The 25,241-nt window shown below is 43.5% G+C and overlaps 1 protein-coding gene across 4 annotated transcripts in view; it reads left to right on the top strand.

The window, feature by feature from the left end:
- GSAP (gamma-secretase activating protein) overlaps positions 1-25,241 on the top strand; it is a 73,871-nt gene that overhangs the window by 47,601 nt on the left and 1,029 nt on the right. For 3 of the 4 annotated variants that reach the window (XM_079786313.1, XM_079786314.1, XM_079786316.1), the window contains 12 exons: positions 6,998-7,126; positions 8,050-8,108; positions 8,775-8,806; positions 9,764-9,970; positions 11,112-11,173; positions 14,075-14,170; positions 16,114-16,184; positions 16,681-16,775; positions 22,210-22,329; positions 23,207-23,268; positions 24,787-24,888; positions 25,056-25,155. In XM_079786313.1, the coding sequence (XP_079642439.1) occupies positions 6,998-7,126; positions 8,050-8,108; positions 8,775-8,806; positions 9,764-9,970; positions 11,112-11,173; positions 14,075-14,170; positions 16,114-16,184; positions 16,681-16,775; positions 22,210-22,329; positions 23,207-23,268; positions 24,787-24,888; positions 25,056-25,155 (1,135 nt within the window). The remainder of the gene's footprint in view (positions 1-6,997; positions 7,127-8,049; positions 8,109-8,774; positions 8,807-9,763; positions 9,971-11,111; positions 11,174-14,074; positions 14,171-16,113; positions 16,185-16,680; positions 16,776-22,209; positions 22,330-23,206; positions 23,269-24,786; positions 24,889-25,055; positions 25,156-25,241) is intronic. The other variant, XM_079786315.1, reaches the window with a different exon arrangement.

Below are 25,241 nucleotides of genomic sequence, written 5' to 3' on the forward strand. Positions count from 1 at the left end.
AGCCTTGGTGATAAAGGTTCTTAGCACACATGTGTGAGATTACCAACAGGGCCAAGTCTTAAAGAAGGATTGCCATGATTTGTGATTCTGACACATGTGTCCAGATTCCCCATGGAGCTTGTCACACGTCACAGTGATTATCAGTGGAAAGACACCTTTAAAGCCGGGTTCCATCCCTGATCAGGGTGCTTACGGGAGGTGGCAGATCCATGTGTCTCTCTCACATCGATCTCTCTCTCTCTCTCTCTCTCTCTCTCTCTCTCTCTCTCTCTCCTTCTCCCTTTCCTCAACATTTAATAGACTTTGCCTGGCGCTCATGCACCAGCAGCCACAGCCACCGTCCAGCCCTGTGGCCCTGCGGCCCTGGGACATCTCGCTCCATCATGGACCACCATGCCCCACAGCTGACAGTTTTTAAAAATGAGAATTGTTGCTTTGATAAGAATGTAGCTTTATCAGAAATGTCCATTGGTTATGTGGAAAATATTAATTGATTTTTCAAAGTTCAGTTTATACATATGTGACATTGTGTTATAACTACAAATATATATTTGGTCTTCCAGACATATCCATAGTTCCTGGCACAGAGCTCCTAAAATCCTTATCATTCCTAAGTGATAAGCGTTAAGGGACATCTTCTGTTATAATAGTTAGTGTTTGTTCCCATTTTCTGAAATGGCACCACAGCAGGAAGGTGAGACGAATGTCTTTTGTTATTTATAACCAGCCCCTTTCAACCACACCTGAGATTACCTTATTGAGGTGCTTTTGAAAAGCACCTAAGGATGGGACTGTGGCCCTGAGAAGCAACCAGGTGATTAGAGGGTTGGAACTTTCAGCCCCACCCCCACTCCCCACCTCCTGAGGTGAGGGTGGCTAGAGATTGAGTTCAATCACCAATGGTGAACGATTCAATCAGCCATGCCTTTGTAGGGGAGCCTCTGTGAAGAGTCCTAATGAACAGATTTGGAGAGCTTCTGGGCTGGATGAACATGTGGAGGTGCAGGGAGGGTGGTGTGCCTGGAGGGGGCATGGAAGCTCATAGCCCCTTTCCACATGCCTTGCCCTGTGCATCTCTTCCATCTGGCCGTTCCTGAGTTGTGTATTTTTATCATAAGTAACCTGTTTTCCTGAATTCTGTGAACAACTGTTGCAAATTATCAAACCCAAGGAGGAGGTTCTGGAAACCTTGGACTTACAGACCAGCAGTTAGAAGCACAGGTGACAACCTGGACTTGCGATTGGCATCTGAAGAAGGGGACATTTTTATAGGATGGAGCCCTTAACCTGTGGGATCTAACACTGTCTCTAGGTAGATAGTGTCAAAATTAAGTTCAGTGGTCGGACACCCAGCTGATGTTAGAGAACTGATGGATGTGGAGAAAAACCCTCACATATTGGTGACCAGAAGTGAAGTATTCTGTTAGTAGACTGTGGTAGAGGAAAAAAAAAAAGAATTTTTCCTATACAACATTTCTGGACAGTGAGTTATGGCAAGTAGAATTAATATCGTGAAACAATTTTATGAAACACTACTTATTAGAAACAGAGCACCAGGCTGGTAAATCCACTCCTGTCATAGCTGTAGAGATGGGGGTAGCTCCAGGTTACTTCCCCGATGATGCAATGGAGGAACACACCCAGGACCAAGGATTCTTGTTTTTGTTTCTCTCCTACTAGTCACTAGGCTATGCTGCTGCTCTTATTCAGAATTTAGGTTGGAGACATAATGTTTCATTCTTAAGGCTGACAGGAGGGAAATACCTTAGTATTGGCTTTCTCAGGGTACATGCTGATTTTTGAGATGGAATAATTTAGAGCCATATTTAGTGATTACATTAAAATAAAACCTATGAAAAATGGCTAAGCGAACTTCACCCAGCTAAGAAGAGATCTCTTTGTTACTAGATGTTAGGAAAAGGAGGAAGTCCATTTATAAATAGGAGAACTTGCACTTGCAACATGCAATCCCCTTAACAGGAAGCCTAAGTGAAACTGAATCTAAGCTCGTACCACTCTCTGCACAGCAGCCAATTAGTTGAGTGACAAGGTGTTGAGGCAAGAAAAGGGTGACTTTATTCAGAAAGCCAGCAAGCCCATAATACGGCCACTAGCATCCTAAAGAACCATCCTGAGAAAGTACAGAATCCAGGCTTCTTTTATATCAAGGGAGGGGGCAAGAGGAGGAGCAAGAGGCGATTGAGGATGGCAGACATCTGGGCACCAGCAGGGGTCTGAGGAAGATGGCGAAACTTCTTTGTTCTTAGCCTGTTCCCTCTAGTTGATGTGAGTTTAGTCATGAGGTTCCTGCAAATCCTCGATAAGCAATTATTATTTTTGTACGTAGTTCCCTTATCTCCTCAGGAAAGGCATTTTTTTGGTAAGGGACTGTTTTGTAAAACGCAAGGTGCAAGTGGCATACCGCTAATGATTAGCATGTCTATATGCAACACCACGCAGAAGCTGTTAGCCGGAAGGCCATGGGAACAACACAGGCTTGAACAAGATGCAGCCAGAGAGGCTGAGCCTTTCACTCTGTCACATCAGGAGTCCAGTCACCGGAGCATCTTGGCTCAGTGTGGTGCCTCGCTAGCTTCACGGACACATAGCCGTCTCTATTTTATCCTGTCTGTGCTGGAGGTGGTGGGTCATTGTGTTTCTGTGGGCTGCAAGTAAAAACTGATACTGATGTGGGATCCGCTGAAGGGCCAGAGTGCATGGACCTTTAGCCCTGCTGGTTGAGCCCCGGCCTGGAGAGTGAAGGTTCTCTCTGAGTTGGCGTCCTCTCCAGTGAGAAGACGCTGGTTAATCAGAAGACTTGGGACCAGAGCCAGAGGGCTGTTTGGAAATGAAGGGCAGATGTTTTCTCCTGACAGCAATTTGCAGATGAGCCTGTACCACAGGGCTTCAAAAAAAAAAAAAAAAAAAAATCAACTGGCAACCCAAATTATAAATGGGAAACAGTCCCTTAATGTAACTCTTTCGTTCTTTTGTTCAGTTAATAGTTGTCATGGTCTACATTTGTTCATTATTCCATGTCATCCCAGGAGACAAAAATAGATTATTTCTCAAGAAGACACTTCTTTCAAAATCAAAGTTTAAAACTCCCCCTTGAGTAGGAAAATGCTTCTGGATTGTTCCTGGAGTGTCTAATGGCTTCTAACACCACGTCTCCCAGAAGCAGCTAAATTCATGGGTATCTTTCTTATAAAGCTTTTGTGTGCGTATTTTAAAGTTTTCTGAGTTCTTTTGAAGTAGTTGGCATGTGCTTCTAGGGCTTCCACTTTGCTCAGTTGTTTCTGATGAATGCAGTGCTTAGTAAACAAGCAGTTCTGTAAGTGCTGGGTGACTGAGAGGAGTGGCTGTCTGTGCTCCCGGTTGGCCGTGAGGATGTGGTTGTGCAGCTCCCCCATATCTTCGTATATTCTCTGGATTAATGAGCATGCTGGTACTAACTGGCAGTTGAGATCCTTCACAGATTGGCCCTAACCTCCTCTTTAATGCTGTCTCCTGTCACTTAACCACACAATCTAAGCCTTCCTCCACCTTTAACCAGGGGTAGAAATTGAGGAAAATGTTTGAGGGTGGGAGTTGGGACTGGGATTACCTGGACAGCTCAAGTGGTGTTCTCAGTGCTGGCTGAACAGTAGGATTGCCTGGGGAACCTGTAAAAACTCAGGAGGCTCAGCTCACGCCCCAAACAGTTACATCTCCAGGGGGTGGGATGCAGGTGGCTGCTGACGTTTGGAATCAACTCTAGAGGCAGGTATCTTCACCACCGAGAGTGAAGTGTTGTTGGTTGTTTTCTCTGCTTTCTCTAACTAAGGCTCTGCCTCTGATCTAAACCCAGAATCCACATTGGGGTGTCTTAGTCTTCACTCACTTCCTCAGAGCCCCCCTTGGAACATCCTCTTCTATCCTTCACTTACTCAAATCTCTTTTCATCCTTTGGGTCTCATCTATTAACCAGACTTCCAAATGTTTCTCCCAATTTACAATGATCTCCATGAATTTCTATAGCTCAAAAAGTTGCATCATTTATCTAGTAAATACCACATAGTGACATATGCTGCACATTGTTTTTCTCTGTACTCCCTCAATAGCTATAGTATAACATGCAGCCCAGTGGCCTCCTTGAAAGACCTGTAAGTTTATATTAAAACTAGAGGCCTGGTGCATGAAATCCGTGCATGGGGTGGGGTCCCTCAGCCCAGCCTGCACCCTCTCTAATCTGGGACATCCCTCTCACAATCTGGGACTGCTGGCTCCTAACTGCTCACCTGTCTGCCTGACTGATCGCCTGAACTGCTCTCCCCTGCTGGCCTGATCGCTCCTAATCACTCTCCGCTGCTGGCCTGATTGCTCCTAAATGCCTCTGCCTTGGCCCCTGCCACCATGGCTTTGTCTGAAAGGACATCCAGAAGGATGTCCGGAAGACGTCTGGTCTAATTAGCATATTACCCTTTTATTAGTATAGATATTTTGGCGATTTTTGGCTAACAGTGTTTCTTATTTAAATGTAAGCTGCTGTCATTGTTTTAAACGTAGATTCTTTTCCTTCAAACTCAGTGGTTTTGAACTTTTTAGGCCATGGATTCCTTTGAAAATCTGGTGCAAACTATAGACCTTCCCAGAAAAGCGCTCATACAAACACACACTCCATTTTATATACCATCAGTGGGTTCATGAGCCCCTGTGAAGCCTGTCCATGGACTTGCTTTACCTGTTTTTTTCTCAGCTGAGAAAAGGGATTTTTTAAGTGGGGGAGTGAGGAGGAGAAAGACAGTTTGGGAGAGATATTTTCTTAGGACCCACAGTGTGGGTGTGGGAGGTGGGGTCTACTGATGGGATGGTGGCATTTGGTGTGAGGAGAAGAGGCCCTATGACGGGTAGAAGGACACCCGCATTCCTCCCCTGACATACCTGCGGGCCGCATGGTGGAACTCCTGTCCAGTGCAGGCAAAGCTGATAGCTTAATTGACCACTAGATGTCACCACGACACCAATAAGTTTCTGGCTTTTGGCTGCAGTGTGCCTGGGCCCAGAGGTGAAATAGCAAGAACGTTGCAGTGACTTAACCATCAGGGATCTAATAGTAGCAGGATTTACTTTCATTATTATTATTTTTCAGTACAAGGAAGTCCAAAGGATGAATAAAGATACATTCAGTATAAATAAACGGAAAACAAAAGAAAAGGTGAACGAGATAGGTCAAGTGGGGAGTATGACCTGACTCCAGAGTTACGATTTCCCCTAGAAATGACACTGTCTTGGAAATATTTTTTGTTTTTGTGAGAATGATTATTGGCTGGACTGGGCTTTCAGGCTCCTAAAATGGCAGTTATTATTATGTAACTCACTTCACAGATACTCTAAAACCCATTTTGAACCAATTATGACCGTCCGTTCAGTAAGAATTTGGACAATGTGCTCTTGTTTAACATAAGGGCATGTTCCTTTTCTTTTCTTTTCTTTTCTTTTCTTTTCTTTTCTTTTCTTTTCTTTTCTTTTCTTTTCTTTTCTTTTCTTTTTTCTTTTCTTTTCTTTCCTGTCCTTCTCTTCTCTTCTCTTCTCTTCTCTTCTCTTCTCTTCTCTTCTCTTCTCTTCTCTCCTCTCCTCTCCTCTCCTCTCCTCTCCTCTCCTCTCCTCTCCTCTCCTCTTCTTTTCTTTCCTTCACTTAAATATATTTTTATTGATTTCAGAGAGGAAGGGAGAGGGAGAGAGAGATAGAAACATCAATGATGAGAGAGAATCATTGATCAGCTGCCTGCTGCACAACCTCTACCAGGCATTGAGCCCACAGCCCCAGCATGTGCCCTTGACTGGAATTAAACCCAGGACTCTCAGTCCCCAGGCCAGTGCTCTATCCACTGAGCCAAACTGGATAGGGTGGCATGTTTCTTGACTGAGGCATATTTTATTTCTTATTTTTTTCTCTTGCAATACAGCCAAGTCTGTTACCACAGTAAGCATTATCTCACTTCGGTTTATGGCCTCACATTGCAACCTTGGCCCCATTCAAATCTTTTATAATTGCATATTTTATATGATACACACGTTGGCAAGAACATGTGTATCATAAATTTATCTTCATTGATTAAAAAAAAACAATTTTTGTCCTAACTGGTTTGGCTCAGTGGACAGAGCGTCAGCCTGAGGACTGAAAGGTCCCAGGTTCGATTCTGGTCAAGGGCATGTACCTTGGTTGCGGGCACATCCCCAGTAGGAGGTGTGCAGGAGGCAGCTGATCAATGTTTCTCTCTCATCGATGTTTCTAACTCTCTATCTCTCTCCCTTCCTCTCTGTGAAAAATTAATAAAAAATATATTAAAAAACAAACAAACAATTTGTGTCACTATAGCCTTCAACATTGAAGAGGCTTTTCATTTAATTTAAATATTTCATTTAATTTAAAAATGAACCTAATGGGTACATTCTTGCTTCAGGGTAGTACAATTGTATCCACAAGTCAAAGACCTAGATAGGATGACAACTATTCTGTTCTGGAGTATTTGACAACTGGATGTGAAACTAGTTCACTTTGCCTTTCTGATTCCTACGTTTTGAAAAGTAAATTCTTTGGAAGCGAATAAGCTTGGTGGGAAAGTGAGCCTATTCCATGTGCTCCAAATCTCATGAACATTCTTTGGCTGAACATGGCATTGTTGGTACAACACTGTGTGTTTAACATAGGCTGACCCACTTAGCCTTAACCCAGGGGAGTCATATCAGTTTGGGGAAGTGAGCAGCGGCTCTCTGTGTAAAAGGGGGTAGGAAAGGAAGTGGGGAAGTAAAGACTCTTTAAACCTTTCTACTTTAGAATCCCTATTGGGATGAGAATGCCATCCTTCGTGGGAAGTATTCACTCGAAATGCTGCCCCATACGAGCTGAGGAAGTAAGGGATCCCAGGTTTGCAGCAGGCTTGTGTGGCCCTTCTGGGTAGTTTGGCCAACAGGGCCCGCTGCTCAAGCTCACGGATGTTTTTGTCCCCTACAGGTGCATAGCGTTAAGAACTACTGGGAAAAACTGAACGCCAACCTGGAATATGTTAAGTGCTCCAAGCCACACTTACACTATCACAACAACGTGGTCAGGAGAGAGTGGCACAGCCTGATCTCGGAAGAGGTACGTGTGGGTTCATGAGAACAAAGCAAGAAGCAAAAGCATGCATGTTAGATCCGGGTGATGCCCGCAAATCATAAGGCTGCCTTACATTTGCAGCATCTCCCCATTTGCCAGGCACTTTTACGTTGTTGCTACCAGTCTCCCAATAGGCAGTCAGAGGTGCTTCTCTGATGCTTCTTTGGGTGATAGAGCCCTTCTGTCTCTTGACTATGGTGGTACATGAATCTACGCATGTGATAAAATGACAGCACTGTACACTCACTAGCAGTATCAGTGTCTGATTTGGATAGTGTACCACGTATAGTCATTTATATAAGATGTAAACATTGGGGAGATTGCCGGTGAAGAGTACCCGAGGAATGTTGTATATAGCTGTAGTGTTATTGTATATAATGTATAGTTGACTTGCAATGTCCTATCTGTATATATAAAAGCCTGAGCAACCGTCTGACTGTCCGACCAGTAGCTATGATGTGCACTGACCACCAGGGGGCAGATGCTCAACCTAGGAGCTGCTGAGCTGCAGTGACTTAGCAGCCGCGGTGACTTGGCAGCTGCAGTTCTCGGGTGATGCACCTGGAACCAGAGAGGAGGGAGCCCGATTCTGGGGTGCATCACCTGAGAACCACCCTCTTGCAATCTGGGACCCCTCGGGGGATGTCGGAGAGCTGGTTTCAGCCCGATACCCGCAGGCCAGGCTGAGGGATCCCACTGGTGCACAAATCTGTGCACCGGGCCTCTAGTAAATTTATAATTGTTTTAAAGAAACAAAGTTTTAATAATCTAGGTATTTTACCTGTTTACCTGTAAGGTATATTTCTTTTTCCTGAAACTCTTAATTGTATTACATTATGTCCTTGATGTGAAAAATGTCACCCATAACACCTTCAGCTTTTATACCTCTGACATATTCTCACTCCTAGAAAATGGAAAAAAGAAGGTCCAAGGCATATGTGAGGAATATTCTTGATAATGCAGTAAAGTAAGTGAAACTGGGGATTCTTGTATTGGTAAGATGGTTATCATTTGCATTTTTTTTTTTTTTTTTGCTACTTTTCTTGGAAGTAGCTTACTTTCTTTGTGTATCATGATGCTGTCAGCTTACCAAATGCAGCCAGCGGGGCCCTATTCTGGAATTTGATGCCAGAGTTTCTGGTGGAAAAGTGTATCTGTTAAGCCTTACAGGTTTGTACCCTATGGATGGATGGTTATAAGGAAGTGGTAAAGAAAGCTCTTATTAATTGAGCACTTTAGGGGGCTACAGACAATAGGCTGATTTAAAAAGTGATGTTGGCCTGTGAGCTTGCTCTTATTTTGAAAGCAGATTTTCTGGAGAGTGAGTCATCTCAGAATGCTACAAGTACAGGCCCCATTCCAACCTCTGTTCTATTTTCTGTTCCCATTATTTCCAATAACCGAGAGCTGCAATTGTTCTAAATTATTGTGATTGTTTGCACTAAAGGGCTTTGAGTTTTGTAATTGCCTAATGTGGCTTTTGCCAAGTTGATTAAAGTTTTTGAGGTTTTCACCCGCCTGGGAACAGTTTCTGCAGGGGTTGTTAAAGGAGGGTATCATTGTACGGTATTGTGGCTTTCATTTAAAAAAAGAATGTTTCCTGTGTGAATAACATTGGCTAATTTCTTTGTAGGGTGATTTCTAACCTAGAAGCAAGAAGTTCGGGTAAGAAAAGACCTGTAATCAAGCCTTTGGATTCCAGTCAGTGTTTTGTTTGTAACACCCTTCGTCCTTCCCCTGGGGGTTGGCAAGAAACCCACTTCCAACAGTGCAGTGGAGGCAGCACCATTAACATCTTCCTGTCCGAGCTCCATCCATGTCTGTCTTGGCACCAGGACCTTCAGGGACAGCTGCTGAGTGTGCTTTTGCTGGACGGTCCCTGAGTGCTGGCCTCTGGTTTTCATTATTTTCCCGCATGGAGTTGATCTAGTTAACATGCCCGCTGGCTGTACCCACAGGATGCACTTTGGAAATTCCCTTGGCTCAGGGCGCCACTCCCTCCAGCTTGGTTGACACTTGGGCACTCACTGGGTGAGGTCATAGGGGCGCAAAGATGTGGAGCCCCTAAGTAATCCCAGTGATGTGGGGGAAGATCCTGGGCTTGGAGCCGGACAGGGCTGGGCTTAAACTCCAGCTGGGCCTCATGCTAACCGTGTCCTTTTAGGCAAACCATTTAACCATTTTGTGTGGCCCTCCTCAGGGCAAGGGTGAGGCGAAAAGGAGAGTAAATGCTATAGCTCTTGGCCCATGTGGGATACCTGGGGTGGCTGGTATATCATTGGTGTATGAGGAAGAAATGCTAACACATAATTTCTAAACCAGGTGACAGGTGTTATGTAACCTCAGGGTGCAGGTGTGAGGGACAAGGGGCCAGGGGTGAGGCCAGGAGTAGGGATGGTTGGGGAAGAGTCTTAACAACCAAGGGGACTTAGCTGGGAAAACTGGGGGAGGAGAATGCTAAGCATATCCAGGTATGAGCCCTTTTGTGGTCTTGTCAGTAGAACTCGCAGGGTTCATACAAGTCGGCCTTTATTTAAAAAGTTGTTTTTATATCTCACTTATGTTTATGGGCTTGTTGTTAGGTATATGTTGGGTGACCCTAACAGAAATTGTTTTATACAGTGCATTGCTGCACAGCCGCAGCTGTGGACTCCACCCTCATGCACCGTGACGGTGAACTTGTCAGCCAGCCCAGGCAGACGGAGCCTAGGCCCACTGCATGGCCCCAGAGCCCAGCCTCTGCCTGTCACCAGGCCACCCATGTGAAGCCAGGGGTTGCATCACCAGCACCTGGCAGCAGCCGTCGGCAGGGTCCTGCCAGTGCACGGGGTGTGAACTTGTGGGATTCAGGGGGTTGCAATATGGGAAATGTTGCTGTGGTCTGTTTCTGTTGTACCCCCTGCCTCCCCGCCACTCCCCCCAGAGGAGCCCCTTCTGCTCCTGTCCTTCAGGCCTGCTGGCGTCCTGTGACGAGTTATCATCTCTTGACACCTTTTTGGGAACTTGCCCCTTCCTCTCACTGCTTTGCGTGTGTCAGTTTCCTAGGAAGGATGACATCACTGCCAGAAAGGGAACACTCGTGTGAAATCCAGGGCAGCTGGGCTCAAGTCCTGCATTGTTTCATCTTAATCGTGAAGGTCATGTGGGATCCATGTAGGATTTCTCCTGAGATGTCAAGAAGCATTCATGCCTCTCGCAGGGAGTCCTCAGCCCAGGGACCAGCAGCGTTCAGTCCTCCTGACCGTCGCTGTGCCTCAGGCTCTGGGACAGGAAGAGCAGGGCAGAGGTGCCCAGGTGCCCAGGTGCCCTCAGAGGAGTGTTAGGGCAGATCTTCCAATGAGACTGCTCGCCTGCTTCCCCTCCCAGTCTTGCTGGTGAAGTGCAAGACACGGTGGAGAAAGTGCCATTGGATTTGACCTTCCCATATCACTTTTCCATCTTGATCTAGTTGCTTTCAGTCTGATAACTTATACCCATTAGTATTACTGCCACTGTAATTGGTCCCCTCAGCTTAGTAATTCCCGAAGACACTGAACTATGAGAGGCCAGAAAGAAGGGAGTCATGTGATCCTTCCAACAAGTCCCTGTCCCTGTGGTTGTGTCCCCCTTAGAGTTTAGAGAGGTTACTCGGTCTCCCATAAAGCAGTTCTTAGACAGTGGTGAGGTTTTGTGTTGAAGAGAAATCAAAGCCAGCGCCTGTTGCTGTTGGGAGATGTGTTCCTTCTTCCTTCCTTCCTCCCCTCCTTTGTTCTCTCCCGGGTCTCGACCTGAATCTGCTGCTCAGAGCTCTCTTGCAGTCACCTGAGTGAGAAGTTCAGCTTGCAGGTATAGGTCACACTAACCTAGTGAAAATTTTTTATTTTATCAGGGAACTGTCATGTTTTCCCAATGACTAAGAGAGGGGAAACCCAGGCGGATTCCATTTTTTCCAGCCCATTTCCTGCTTGACAATTGCTCTGTTTCATTTCAGAGCCAAGAGTGACCCCCCTCTTGCAGGAGGAAGATAGCCACCAGAGGCTGCTTGTGGGGCTGGTGAGTGGTCTGTGGGACCCTGAGGTGGCAGCAAACCATGGGCTCCAAGAAGGGAGGAAAGCGCTAGTTGTACTTCTCACCCTGATCTTATTTTTCATTCTTTCAACACAGAATTGTGTCCAGCCACTGTACACCCTGTGTGTTCAGTAGTAAGGAACACATATATGATTTCTGTCCTCTTGAAATTATAGTCTAGTGGGGGAGACACACACTAGTCAATTATCCCAATAAATATATAATTATAAAACATCATAAGGAAATGTACATTAAGGGTTTTTTAAAATGTGGAGAAAGCAGTATCTCTGTGGCATTTGTATTTCTGGTTTAAAATAAAACAGACTAAAGTATTATTTCTCAAGAAATCCTACTACTAGGAAGACCAAACAAATATAACGCAAAATAAATTAACTAAAGATCAGAATTGGTAAATAACTCCAAAATCTTTAAAAGACTGATTAGAGACATCAGGAAAGTCTAATAAAATGTTTTTAATACTGTGCAAGCTTAGGAATGGGATAATCTACTTCTAGATATGGCAAGTTAAAACATATGAGAACAGTATGTATAAATACATGTTCACACACTTCAAAATTCTAGTTAAACAAAGTATCCTTGGCAAATAGCCAAGAAGAAATAGAAGACCTGAAAGCACAATAACTGTAAAATAATTAGAAAAACATGCCAAAGATTATCTCCTAAAAGGCTGCATAGTTATTTAATCAGCTTGTTCTTTCAAACTTTTGAGGATCAGGTAATTCTCATGGTATGTAAATTATTTTCGAAAAAAGATGGGAAGCGTCTTAATCACTTTAAAAAGCCAGCATAACTTTAAAACCAAAACTGACAATGAATAATCTAATACTAATAGTCAACATCCTTCTTAATGGAATGTTGGGGCATTTCTATTAAAATCAGAAATAAGTTAAGGATCATTGCAATTTTCACTAAAATTTTACATGGTTCTGGAAATTCTAGCCAATGCAATAAGAAACAAAAGTAAAAGAAGATGCTAAGACTGTCTAATACTACAAACAAATAAAATAAACAACTGGGAAAATGAAAAATAAGGAACAAGTTAGTAGGCTGGTGATTCTATACTTATTTTATCTTATTTTTAAAAAATCAAGATTAACTAGTTAGAAATAATAATGAAAAACAATATCCCACTTACAAGTTATTAGCATCTAGGTTAATACTTATTAGCATCTAGATTAATAACATAAAAGCAAAAAGCCAATAAAATTTCCCTGCCAGTGACTAAATGACTCAGTCGACACAGTAAAGAGGTGTACGACTGTCATTACTAGATATCTGACTGTGTTGTTGGTCTACATGGACAGCAACAATATGGTGCTTGTACAAAATAGTCAGTAGACTCTAGTTTAATTAGAATCTTTAGTATAATATGTGATTAGAATCTTTAGTGTATGATATGTATAAAAGTCAATGTGTAAATAAATAATTTTTAAAAAAATTAGTCAATGGTTATCTATTTGTAAAAGAAAATTAAGTTAGATTCATCCTATCCCAAATACCACTACTTTATACCATAAAACAGCAATTTTCAACCTTTTTCATCTCAGGGCACACATAAACTAATTACTAAAATTCTGCAAAAAGATAGTATAATTTTGATTCATTCACACTGGAGGCTATTGTGTTGGCTGTTGTCATTTCTTATTTGACAATCAAAGGGAAAATTCAGGTATTACATGTTTTAAAATTTGTTGTGGCACACCAGTTGAAAATCACTGCCATAAACCAATAGAAATATCAGATAGATAAAGGAGTAGAATATACAATATTTAACTATATGAAAGAATTTGAATAAAATAAGTGGATAATTGAATCGTTTTGAAATAAAGAAGGCCCTTTAGTGTGTTATTGAATATAGACATATAGGAAAAGATAGATCGAAAATTTAAACAGAAAAACAAAAGGCAAATGATAAATTTGGAAAAAATGTTTGTGATATTTGTGATAAATGATTAACATTTGGTGTATAAGTAAAGTTTATAGGTCAATACAAGAACAATACATCAGCCCAGCCAGCGTAGCTCAGTGGTTGAGCGACGACCTATGAATCAGGAGGTCACGGTCAGGGCACATGCCTGGGTTGCAGACTTGATCCCCAGTGTGGGCATGCAGGAGGCAGTCAATCAATGATTCTCTCTCATTATTGATGTTTCTCTCTCTCTCTCCCTTACTCTCTGAAATCAATAAGAATATATATATATATAAAAAAAAGAGCAACATATGAGAAGGGAAATGAATAAAGGCTGTGACGAATGATTTTTCAAAAGTAAATTTAGGCCTAAAATCTCAAGTCACGCGAAGGGAAGAAAAAGAATTGTTTACCATTGCTATATTCAAATGACAAATAGAATAAGTGTGTTTGCTTGCTTGTTTGTTATTGCCTATCAAATTAACAACAATTTAAAAACCATACCAGCAAAGCTCAGGGTACAGGGAGTTGGACAGCCTCATCCAATGCAGTTGAGAATTAGTGTAACCACAATGGAAGGCATTTTGGTGATTTCTCCACAAACCTTAAGTGTGTGACCCAATAAATTCCATTTCTAGGAATTTCGTCTGACAAAATAACATGATAAACAACTTTTGTTTGAGAATTCGTTGGAGAATTCTCACCAGGGCCTGGAGCTTGACTCTCAGACGCTCCCTGGGCTTTGGATGAATCAGAAATAGTTCCTCTTGAAAACGTTGGCGCCCTGGATTTGTGCTCATCAGGGGAAGATTGAGGATTATGCATTTCTGCTGGTGGGATCTTCAGACCCAATATTTTCACATTGATAAAGAATGATAATAAATGGATCCAACTCAAACCAGTTGCCGGTGTGAGCGGGTGGGTTGTGATTTATCTAATTTATATCCTGTTTTCAGATGGTGTCTGAACTAAAAGACCATCTTTTGAGACACCTACAGGGTGTGGAAAAGAAGAAAATTGAGCAGATGGTTCTGGACTACAGTTCAAAACTGGTTGGTTTTGCTTTCTGTTTTCCATCCCCCAAAGCCCAGGTACACAATTCCTAGTATGATTTACAAATTAGGTTTTTGGAGGTCTCCCATTCGCAAACCAGTATATTTGGTGCTATAGATTGAGGAAAGGGGAAAAAGAACGTCAAAACAAAGAGAACTTGGTTTATTGCACGCCCTTCAAATAGTGATTGTATGCTCAGAAAGCCTAAACCGGTGATGAGTTTAGCATGGTTGCCTAATGTTCATATCTCATCTTGGCATTTTATTAAACAGTAGGTAATGATTTCTGTGCATGGAGGTTTATGCAAACATGAGAGAACTTGAAGTTCAATTCTTAATTAGCTCCAACAGCCCAATTAGGCCAGATTCCAGTTAGTTGTAGAAACACTACCACATTCGAATCTGCTGAGGAGATTGGCAGCTCATCTACCAGATAGCCACTTACTGAAACTGTGTAATCCAAACGAATGCCAGTTCATGTGTAAATAGAAGTGATGTTGTAAGACTGAATTCTAAAGCTGTAGTGGGTCCTTTTATAAAGCATATGGAGTTGAAGCCTGACCCTGTTTAGAACCTAGAAATAACATGCCAGAAAAAATTTTAAAGTACATGGAAAGAGAAAGAACACTCCATTTTTCCAAGTTTGATGCAAATGAGCCAGTGTGCAAATATGTACTTTTGCATTGAACTCTGGAAGATTAAATTTATTAGGTAGGACCCTCGTTTAATTTCATGTTTTATTTTTAAAGTTTCTGCCTTTATTGTAATCATTAGTGTCTGTTTTAAAAAGAATATCTTTGAATTTAATAGTTTTTAATATATTAGGGAAGGTTAGTATTCTCATATACTGATATTTATAATCAGAGCATTGAAACGTTCTTAAATAACTCACCCTTGAAGTGGAACTATACTGAGGGGCTGACTTTTATCAATGTGTTAGTGATCTTCCCCATGTTGATATTAACTTGCTTTCTTAGTCTTTTAACTAATACCATTCGACTATTTAACACATCTGCCTATCACCTTTACTTCTGTTGACTTTAGATTTCACCTTCCAAAGTATTAAGAGTTTTTGTTTAAATATCATTCTTCCCCATCGTTAACCTCATCAAAGTTCTAACCCTAGTTTGTGTGAACCACTCCTAGAACACAATCGGACATGAAATGGTACAGATGTAGTCTCAGAAAACTCAGTGCCCCTGACTTCCCGCCTCAGCAGTTACCGATTGAAGCCAAATCTGCCTGCCCCGGCCTAGCGGCCAACAGCCACATCTCCCAGGCCCCTCTCAGGAGGGTGGCTCAATAGCCTTTCTCAAACAAATTCCAGAAGTTTCTGCCGAACCTGGATATATCACATGCATTATCTTACCTGATTTCAGCCCAAGAAAAACTGAGAATCTATATCATTGAGCATAAATGGTGTCTGTGCCTGTAGGGAGACCCTATCCTTTGCCCACACCTGCAATGCTTGGATTCATGGCTGATAACTGCTTAGTGGAAGCTATACTAGTGTTGACACACTAGTAAAAGGTTGGAACCTGGGGACTTGAAACCATTCTTACTCCACAGCCCATGCTATTCAGTATCGCCTTTCTCCTCACTGCCAGTGGTTGGCTGAGGCCTAGAGCAGACCCAGTTGCACTTGACCTTCACTGATGGACAGGGCCTGTAATTGAGGGCCTGTTGGCCAGGCTGGGGGAGCTCAGCTGGGGCACGGCCCGCACAGACAGAGGGTGCTCTGTTGGACTCTGGGGTGCATTTTCAGTCTTTCCATTTGGGATTCCAGTGCCTCAGAGCTGACCTCAGAAAGGCTGGTTCTGTGTCTGGGAACAGCCGAGCGCCAGCTGCCCCGAACGTGCCTGTCCGAGCTGGGAAGCATAGCTGTGGGGCCCCTGGGCGTGGGTGGGATGAGCTGAGGTTGACAGACGGTCTTTCCCCTCCAGCTGGACCTCATTTGCCAAATACTGGAAACCAGTTGGAGGAAACATAATCTTCATCCCTGGGTTCTCCACTTGTACGCAAGTATTTCTCATTCTTTTGTCATGGTGTGCAAAGAGCCAAGACAACTCTGATTGCTGCCTGTTTCAGCAAAGCCTTTTTGGAACTTACCAGTTGAAAGCAGTCCTCACCATGACACCATCTATCTTAGTTCTGTGCTCAGCGTTTAAAGTTATGCCCCTGTTATTTCACTCATCCTCTTTCCTGGCATATGGTTGATGCGGTGGTGGTGGTGGTGGTGGTGGGGGGGGGGGTGGAGGGCGCGCACACATGAGTTAAGTACTACCAAGAAGGGGAATTGAAGTTAACATAATTAATTATGTGCCAACTCCCTGGTTAGATTCTAGGCATTAGGCTGGTGGTCACCATCATCTTTTTGAAGCTCTCTACAGGGGAGCCTTTCCCCATTTGTATGGATCCCATCTGTCTAGGTACTCAGAGCTGCTGCTGAGACAGATGGCGTTTCAGAGCTGAGCTTCTTGGCTGACATGCTGCTTTGGTCTTTCCCCCAGCAATAGGCGGGCTAGTGCTGCTGAATCCGCAGTCTTCCACATCATGACCAGGATTTTGGAAGCTACTAACAGTTTGTTTTTACCTCTGCCTCCTGGTAAGTCTTGGCTCTTTTATCCTTTGTTATAATAGATTTTTGTTCTTGCTTCTTCACATGGTCCCTAGATGAGGGCACATTATGAGTGTAAGGATGAGACCTGCTGTGTCTGAGAAATTGTGTGTCTGGTGTCACTGTGAGAGATGGGCCTGAGGTTGGTCTCTGCTCACCAGATCTCCCCCAATTATTAAACTACTAGAGGCCCAGTGCATGATTGAATCATGCACGTGTAGGGTCCCCTACACGCTTTCGCTTTTCGTGGTGGAGCTGGGTGCCTGTCCACTGGTGCACCAGGCCTTTCAGAAGCCTCCGGCTTGGCGGAGGCTTCTGAAAGGCCTAGTGCCAGAGCAGACAGGCACCCAGCTCCACCACTTTTGATGGTCCGCGGCTGCTGAGGGGGGCTGCCGCGGACACCTGGCTACCCTGCCGTTGAGAGGCGCAGCTGGGTGTCCGCGGCAGGCCCCCTCAGTGGCTGCGGATCTGTGCCTCTCAATGGCCGGATAGGCCACCCCGAGTCCCGCCCCCCAGCCTCCCGCCGCCCAATCGTGGGCGTAGCGGAGTGATGGTAATTTACATGTTACTCTATTATTAGATAGGATGCTGTAGTTTGTCACTAACTTTAGGGAGCTTTGCTGGGTCCCCATGTAACTTTCTAGGATACTTTGAACCAGTGGAGCTGATTCAGGGAGATCTTTCTCTGATGTCCGTAGCCTAGTTTATCTGATCAAGAAAGTTAACACAGAAGGAAGTGGTCTGGCTGGGTGTCAAAACTGAACTGATTCTTATGTGCTTGGAGGCTGTACTTTACATTTCCATGGCTATTTTTTTAATAACTGGCAATTTTTACTTCTTAATCCCTTAACCTTTTCCACCTATCCCATTGACCCCTGTCCCATCTGGCAGCCATCAGTTTGCTCTCTGTATCTATGAGCTTATTTCTGTTTTGTTTGTTTGCTTATTTTGTTTTTCAGATTCCACATATAAGTGAAATCATTTGTCTTTCTCTGCCTGACTAATTTCACTTAGCATAATACATTCTAGTTCTATCCACGTTGCTAAAATGGCAAAAATTCATTCCTTTTTATGGCTGAGTAATATCCCATTGTTTTTATCTTCTTTATCCATTCCTATTATCTTTTTTATCCATTCCTCTATTGATGGACACTTAGGCTGCTTCTATATCATGGCTATTGTAAATAATGCTGCAATGAACATGGGGGCACATATGCCTTTTCAAATTAGTGTTTTGGGTTTCTTCAAATAAATACCCAGAAGTGGAATTTCTGGGTCATATGTTAGATCTATTTTTAAATTTTTTGAGGAACCTCCATACTGGTTTCCACAGTGGCTGCACAAATTTATAATCCCACCAACAGTGCACAAGGGTTTCCTTTTCTCCACATTCTTGCCAACACTTGTTGTTTGTTTGTTTATTGATAATATGTCAGCCAGTTTAATTTATTCATATACAGCTATCCATTCACCCATCATTAATTAATTCCTTTATTCATTCATCTTAAGCCAACATGTATATAGTGCCTATAGTACTTTGTTCCAAGTACTTTACATAAATTAGCACATTTAATTTTCATAACAATCCTGAGTAGTAGGAGCTTAAATTGAACCACATTAAATATTTGACCAACACAAATGGCACTTTCATATGGTTTCACTTAATATTATTCCCATTTAAAGATGGTGACGTTGAGGCACAGAAAATTTAAGAGTAACTTGCCTAAAGTCACACAGCTATTAGGCAACAGAGCAAGTATTGAAATCCAGGCAATCTGGCTCCTAATTCTGGGCTTTTAATGACTGTTCTGTTGCTACCTTTTGAATTTTATATTCCAGTTGAATTAGTTGATGCTCAAACTTTGGCTATTTATGGGCCCAGAAAATCCCTATAGCAGGTCTGAACTTATCTGGATCTGTGATATATCTGATATGGTGTGGAATCCTTTATGCTTTCTCTATTCATACACCTTATCTTATTAGGTCTGCATGGAGTGGAGGTACTAAGCGGGTTTCTTTTGAGTTTGTAGGAATCTGAAAATGGCCTTGTATGAGGAGAAGGGATGGTTTTAAATTATTCCAATGGGGTATGAATGTGAGGAGCTCTCTAGAAAGAGTGAAGGGATTTCATGGCTTCCTGGCTTAAATTCTTAATTATTATGATTAACACAAAAGACTTGGTAGAGGGATGAATGGACACTTTCATATTTGTTCACCCTGGTGTTCAAGCTCCTTTTGTAAATAAACGAACTTGACTTCCTGGGGGCAATATTATTCCTGGGAGATCGTAAAAATCCACTTTCTGCAGAACATTGCATTCTTTCACAGGGATGGATAAGGAGGGAAAACAGGAAAATGTTATCCGTAGTGACTGAGAATTATTTTGAGTAGACTTAACAGCGTGTGCCCATGGGTCAAGTAAGGAAGAGCAGTTTCTATCCTTTTTCTATCTTTTAAAAAATATATTTTTTATTGCTTTCAGACAGGAAGGGAGAGGGAGAGATAGAAACATCAATGATGGGAGAGAATTATTGATGGGCTGCCTCCTGCATGCCCCCTACTGGGGATCGAGCCCACAACCTGGGCATGTGCCCAGATTGGGAATTGAACTACGACCTCCTGGTTAATAGGTCAATGCTCAGCCACTGAGCCACATCGGCCAGGCATATCCTTTCTCTCTTAAATGTTTGTTTCCCTCATGTGACATAGAAATGGAAGTGAAGTGACACTGAATCATGTGTGTGTACAGACATGTGTGTAAATACAGGGTATTTTTTCATTTACATGTGTCAGTGTGCATGCTTTCCAGGCCTCCTAGAGTAGAGGAAACTGAGTTTTATGTGTCAGAACATGTAACCTGAATTGGTTAAAGAAGAAAAAGAATGAGGTCCACAAAGAGGAAGTCATGGTTTAGAGCTGGAGCATTTGCAGTTTAAAGGGGACCTGTGTTCGTTCCCCTTGCTGGCCAGAGGAGGCCAGGACCCCTGGAGGACGAGGACAAGAGCTGGCTGGAAAAGCTCTTTTTTGGAACCAATGCCTGCTTTTAGCCAGTTTTTCCTGTCGCCAGAGCTGACATGCAAGAGAGGAGGCCAAGAATGGACTGTTGAACTTGGGCCTGTGCCCTAGGGATAGAGGATGAAGGGTCATCAGGGATATTTAGGACATGGACACAGGGCTGGAGAGGAATTTTAAGTCCAGAAAACCTATAGAACTTATAAACTTTTATTCAGAAATAATTTCATAACTTTTTTTTCAATCTTGGGAAGCATGTCCAAACTGATTAGAAGAATCTCATGTTGTTAATTAGCTAGTAAAATTACGATTTTCTCTTTTGGATTCAGGGGAGCTGGTGGACTCATCCATTGCTAGCCCAGTAACATCTGTTTGTGGGCAGAGCCTGCATTTTATCTGACCCTCGATGTTGCCAGGACTCGGGACTTGAGTTCCTTACTGCTCATGATTCGTGTGCTGAGAGAGAGAGAGAGAGAGAGAGAGAGAGAGAGAGAGAGAGAGAGAGAGAGAAAGAGAGAGAGAGAGAGGGGGAGAGAGAGAGAGAGAGAGAGAGAGAGAGAGAGAGAGAGAGAGAGAGAATTCCATGATTTGTCTGAGTCCAAGTCCCTGTGCTTTGGGTATCATTTCTTTGTCATGTCAGCTCCCAGGACTAGGTGAGGATTCTTTGTCATTTGCCGCCCACTTCCAATCAGTTTCCAAGCCTCTCCCATCCTTGCCCTCATTACCTCCTGCCCAGGTTCATGCAATTGCCTCCAGACAGGTCTTCATACCCCTTGTAGCAAACTCTTACTCTACCTCCTTCTTGCCATTTTAATATTCCAAAAGTAAAGCTCAATCCTCTTGCCATGCTGCTTAAAAACTTTCAGTGCCTCCCCCAAGTCTACTAAATATTAAATTCCTTCCTGCCATGCAGCATTCAACCCGTCACATTTACTCAGAGCACCCTGCACTTTTCTTTCATAGACCTGGTCACGTTAAACAATAGATATTGATTTTTTTGGTAATTATTTGATTTTCTCTCTCCCCCTCAGACTGGAAGGTGGAGGGGAGCAGTTTTGCTCATTGGTGTACACTCAGCCCCTTGCCTGGTATACGGAAGGGATTTGTTAAGTCAACCTTTCCAACCTCACCTCCTGTCATTCCTGTCCTCCACCTGATTCCAACTCAGCCGGATCACTTAATGTTTTCTGAACATGCCCCATACTTTCTTACCTTGGGCTCCTGTTCTTATTGTTCTATTAACACAGCTACCAATGATGGGGGCTGGATTATATTACAGTAGAAGCCTAGGTCAATGTCCCACAGCCTGTGTGCAAATTTCAACTCCACCACTTACTATTTACATGATCCTGGGCAAGTCTCCCAGCTCCCGTGAATCTCGGCTTCTCCATGTAAAGCTGTTCCCACTCCATGGGGCTGTGTGAGGACCAAGTAAGCCAGTGGGTAGGTGGAAGGCCTCAGCACACGTTTGGTATTAGCCACTGTTGTTATCCCATTGGTGCTCCTTAGACCAGCTCTGGTTCTCAGGGCAGCCCTGTGAGAAAGGTCGTGGTGGTTCCATGGGAAGGACGCAGAAATGGAGACTCATAAGGGCTAGTAAGCAGCTTGGCAGCCTCAGTCTGCTCACACAAACATGGCTTTTTCTGCTGTCTCCACCCTGTGTCCTCCTGCCTCATTCCCACCCCCAGGAATCACATTTACCCTTCACAGCTCCCCCCATCTGCCACTTTCCCAAGAGGGCTTGTCTGATTCTTTCCTGGTCTGATGTCTTCTTCTCCCAGGGGTGCTATTTTTATCATTTATTGTGAATAGTGCACTTAGCGCTCTAGGTTTCTGCAAGTTTGGGGAGCCTTCCCCATGATACTCAGGTTTTGGAGAGCCTTCCTCTCTATTGGCTTCCTATAGATTTACTATCTGACCATATTGTTTTAATTCTTCTTGTATAATAAATAATTTAGCCCAAGTAGATCCCAAAGGCATACCTGGAGATCAAGCATATAAGCTGGCTCCTTCTGGGTCCGGTTCTTTTCCTCTTTAGCAAAATGCTCCCTATCCATCAGCCTTTAGCTGGGCATGTGGAGTCTGAAGGTCTCCTGTTAACTGTTCTCTTGTGCTATCTTACCGTAGTATTGCCAACTACTAAACTGTAAAACCATTTCTCATCGAGCAGTCTTGCACACTTTTCCTCTTTTTTTGCTTAGGAATGGACACAGGTGAAGGTAATACAGACTTGTTGGGAACATAATATGCCCAGCACAAAGCTTAGACTTGGTAATGCGTAGCCTTGTCTTCAAGCAGCATTTAGTGGACTCGAGGCGCCAAGCACTGAGCTAAGTGCTTTATGAACACCGTTGTTTTCATTCTGTCTGAGATGCTGGCTGACCGGTTTGCCCTCCCGCATCTCTCCTAGGTTTTCACACTCTGCACACGATCCTCGGCGTCCACTGTCTCCCTTTGCATAACCTGCTGCATTACATTGATAGTGGGGTGCTGCTTCTCACAGAAACGGCTGTCACAAGGCTCATGCAAGGTAAGAGGCCTCGAGGCTCTGCGTTTCCCGGAGCGCTGGTTCCTGTCCGAGCACCTCCAGGCCTGGCGCCCAGGTTGTGCCACCTGTGTGGCCAGGGCCCAGCAGCTCTCGGAAGGGCCCCCTGTTTACATTAATGCTTTGCATTCAATCTTGAAATTCTTGATATTGAACAAGGGGCTCCTCACTTTTTATTTTTTTGCATTGGGCACCATAAATTATGCAGCTGGCCCTTCTGAGTGCAGTTCATTTCCTGGAACCATCCTTTGGGCTAATTTAAAGTGTCTTCGCCCTTCAGGAGACCCCAAATGACTTCTCAGTCCACACACAGCTATGCGACTCCTTTACTGGACACCAGGGCACTTGAGGACAGGAGCCTGTGAGGGCGTGTTTCTTAAGAAGTCACGAAATGGCTTACTTTCAGCCGATTAACACTGTCATTGCGAAGCTGGGCTTGAAATGCAAGAAAAATCAATGAGAAATGCAGTGCTTGTATGATTTTGAACTTGAAATATGGTCTATAGTATAATCGCTCTCACTCAACTGATTCAGTCGTGGTATTTTATAGATGAGCTTTGTTAATACGTGTTTAAGTATTTCCCGTTCTTCAAGGTACCTTCTGTTTTCAGTTAGTCAATAAAATGGTTTTCTAACTAGCAGCCTGCTACAGAACCATGTCCCATGATATACAGAAACAGTCTCCTTTAAACAACCCTTTTGTTCAGACAGACACAACCTAACATTTTCCAAGCACGGTTAGACTTAGCTTAACTCAAGGTTGGGAGATGCGTTATCAGGCTGAACCATTGAAGTACTAGTAGCCCGTTCAGATATTTAAGTGGGGAGTTCTGGTTTGTTTGCCACTCTGACTTTCTCGTAGATCTGGACAACACAGAGACAAATGAGAAACTGAAGTTCAGCATCATCGTGCGGCTTCCTCCGGTAACCCTGAGTTCTGTTTTATGTTCTCCCTGAGCCTTGGCTTGAACCTCTTTTAAGTCCTTCATGCCAAAGGAGCATTTACTTGATTTGGGCTGAAGTCAGTTGCATTGTCTCGCTTTTCAGCTCTTTCCAAGAAATCCCATCCATCCCCACCCTCGGCCACTGTCCGCGGGGCCTGGAGGCCCTCGCGCCTCTGGCTCTGCTCTGCCTTGGCACAGCCCACCCAACACACTTAGCCACTCTCTTCTCTTAGGAAACCGCTCTAATATTTACATCTGGGAGTCAGAGGGGAAACATGTGCTTTTGGCTTTTTAACTGATAAGAAATTTAAATACAGGTGAGGTCAGAAGGTCCTGGAACTGAATTTCCTCTTACTGCGTTTTCCACCAGGGCTGGAAAACATTCCTGGGTGGAAGGAAGAACGAGAAACATGAGGGAAAGCGTTATATAGACACTCCTTGTTTTTGTGGGGGAATAGTAGCTCTTGGATTTAAAAATACTCTGAAAATATGAAATTCCACAGCAAGGTCTTCAGAGCCTCGACTCTGAGAACTCCTGACCCTGAGCGCCAGGGCCAGCCCTGCGTGCTGTTTACATACCTTGAGCACTTGCATCTCTGGCACGATCCTCCCACGAAGGGGTGTCGTTGCCTTTCTGGACCTAATCGGCTTGCTTTGTAACACCCTCTCCCTTGCAGGCTTACTGAAGCAAAGGCGAGAATAGAAAACAAAGCATGTTTTCCATGGCTGGATCTCTCAGGGGATTTCTCCGAACATTTATTTTGGTCTCTAAATTAGATTTTTTTTTGGGGGGGGGGGGGTGGTGTGTGCTCATACTCTCAGGGAATTAAATTTTCTGGGCAAGACATTGGCAGAGAATATGCCTATAACCTTTCGTTTCCTATCAAAACATCGCTTGGAGTTGGCGTGCAGGACCCCAGCTTTGAACTCCATTTCAGAAAAAGAGTTTGGCAACATCAGTGTATAAACTGCTTTCTCAGGGTTGCATTTAAGGGAGTATTTACTAAAAATTCAGAAGCATGCCTCCGAGGAAATGGCCTTTTTCCAAAGGTCGTTAAGCATAAAGGGCCTTTTAGACTAACTGGTTATTTTGGAATAATATTTTTAAAATTATGAATAGATATAAGGTACATTTACTTTAGATAGTGTGAGCTATAGTCTCCTCTATATGTTTTATCCATCCTTTTATTTTTATAATTGACTTTATTTTCTTTAGAGTAGTTTAGGGTTCACAGCAAAATTGGGTGGAAGGTATAGAGATTTTCCATACTCCCCCCACCCCCACACATGCATGGCCTGCCCCACCCCCCATCAACATCCCCACAGAATGCCCATTTGTTACAATTACTGAACGTACATCACAACCATCCGAAGTCCACAGTCAGCATTAGGGTTCACTCTTGGTGGCGTTCGTTCTATGAACTTGGCCATCGTTATAGTGTCATACTTTCACTGCCCTAAAAATCCTCCTTGACCTGATTTTCAATTTGCATCATAGCTTATTGGTCAGAAGATCTGCCGACTTTGGGACCATCCTATGAGTTCTAACATTATTTCCCGGAACCATGTGAAGCGGTTGCTTCAGAACCATAAGAAGCAGGTGAGCCAGTGTGAGAGCACGCCCCACTCAATGTTTTTTGGGTCCTGTTTGCCCATTTCCGCCTACCTACACGGACTGCAATTGTAGTTATTACCACTTTTTTTTTTTTTTAAAGTCTGTGCTGGTTTTGGATAATCAACTAACACCAGAAGTGGTTTCCTTTTCAGCCTCAGCGTTCTATGATTGACAAGTCGTCATTCAGTGTGGAATTTCTGCCTCTGAACTATCTCATTGAAACACTGACAGAGATAGAGTCCTCCAATCAAGGTAATTCACTCCTCTGGTCTCAGCGTTTTCCTTTGACACATCAGTCAGTCCCTGTTTACTCCCCTGTACCTTTTTCTTTCCAAAAT

The sequence above is a fragment of the Cnephaeus nilssonii genome, assembly GCF_951640355.1.
Source record: "Cnephaeus nilssonii genome assembly, chromosome: 12".
Lineage (NCBI taxonomy): Eukaryota > Metazoa > Chordata > Mammalia > Chiroptera > Vespertilionidae > Cnephaeus > Cnephaeus nilssonii.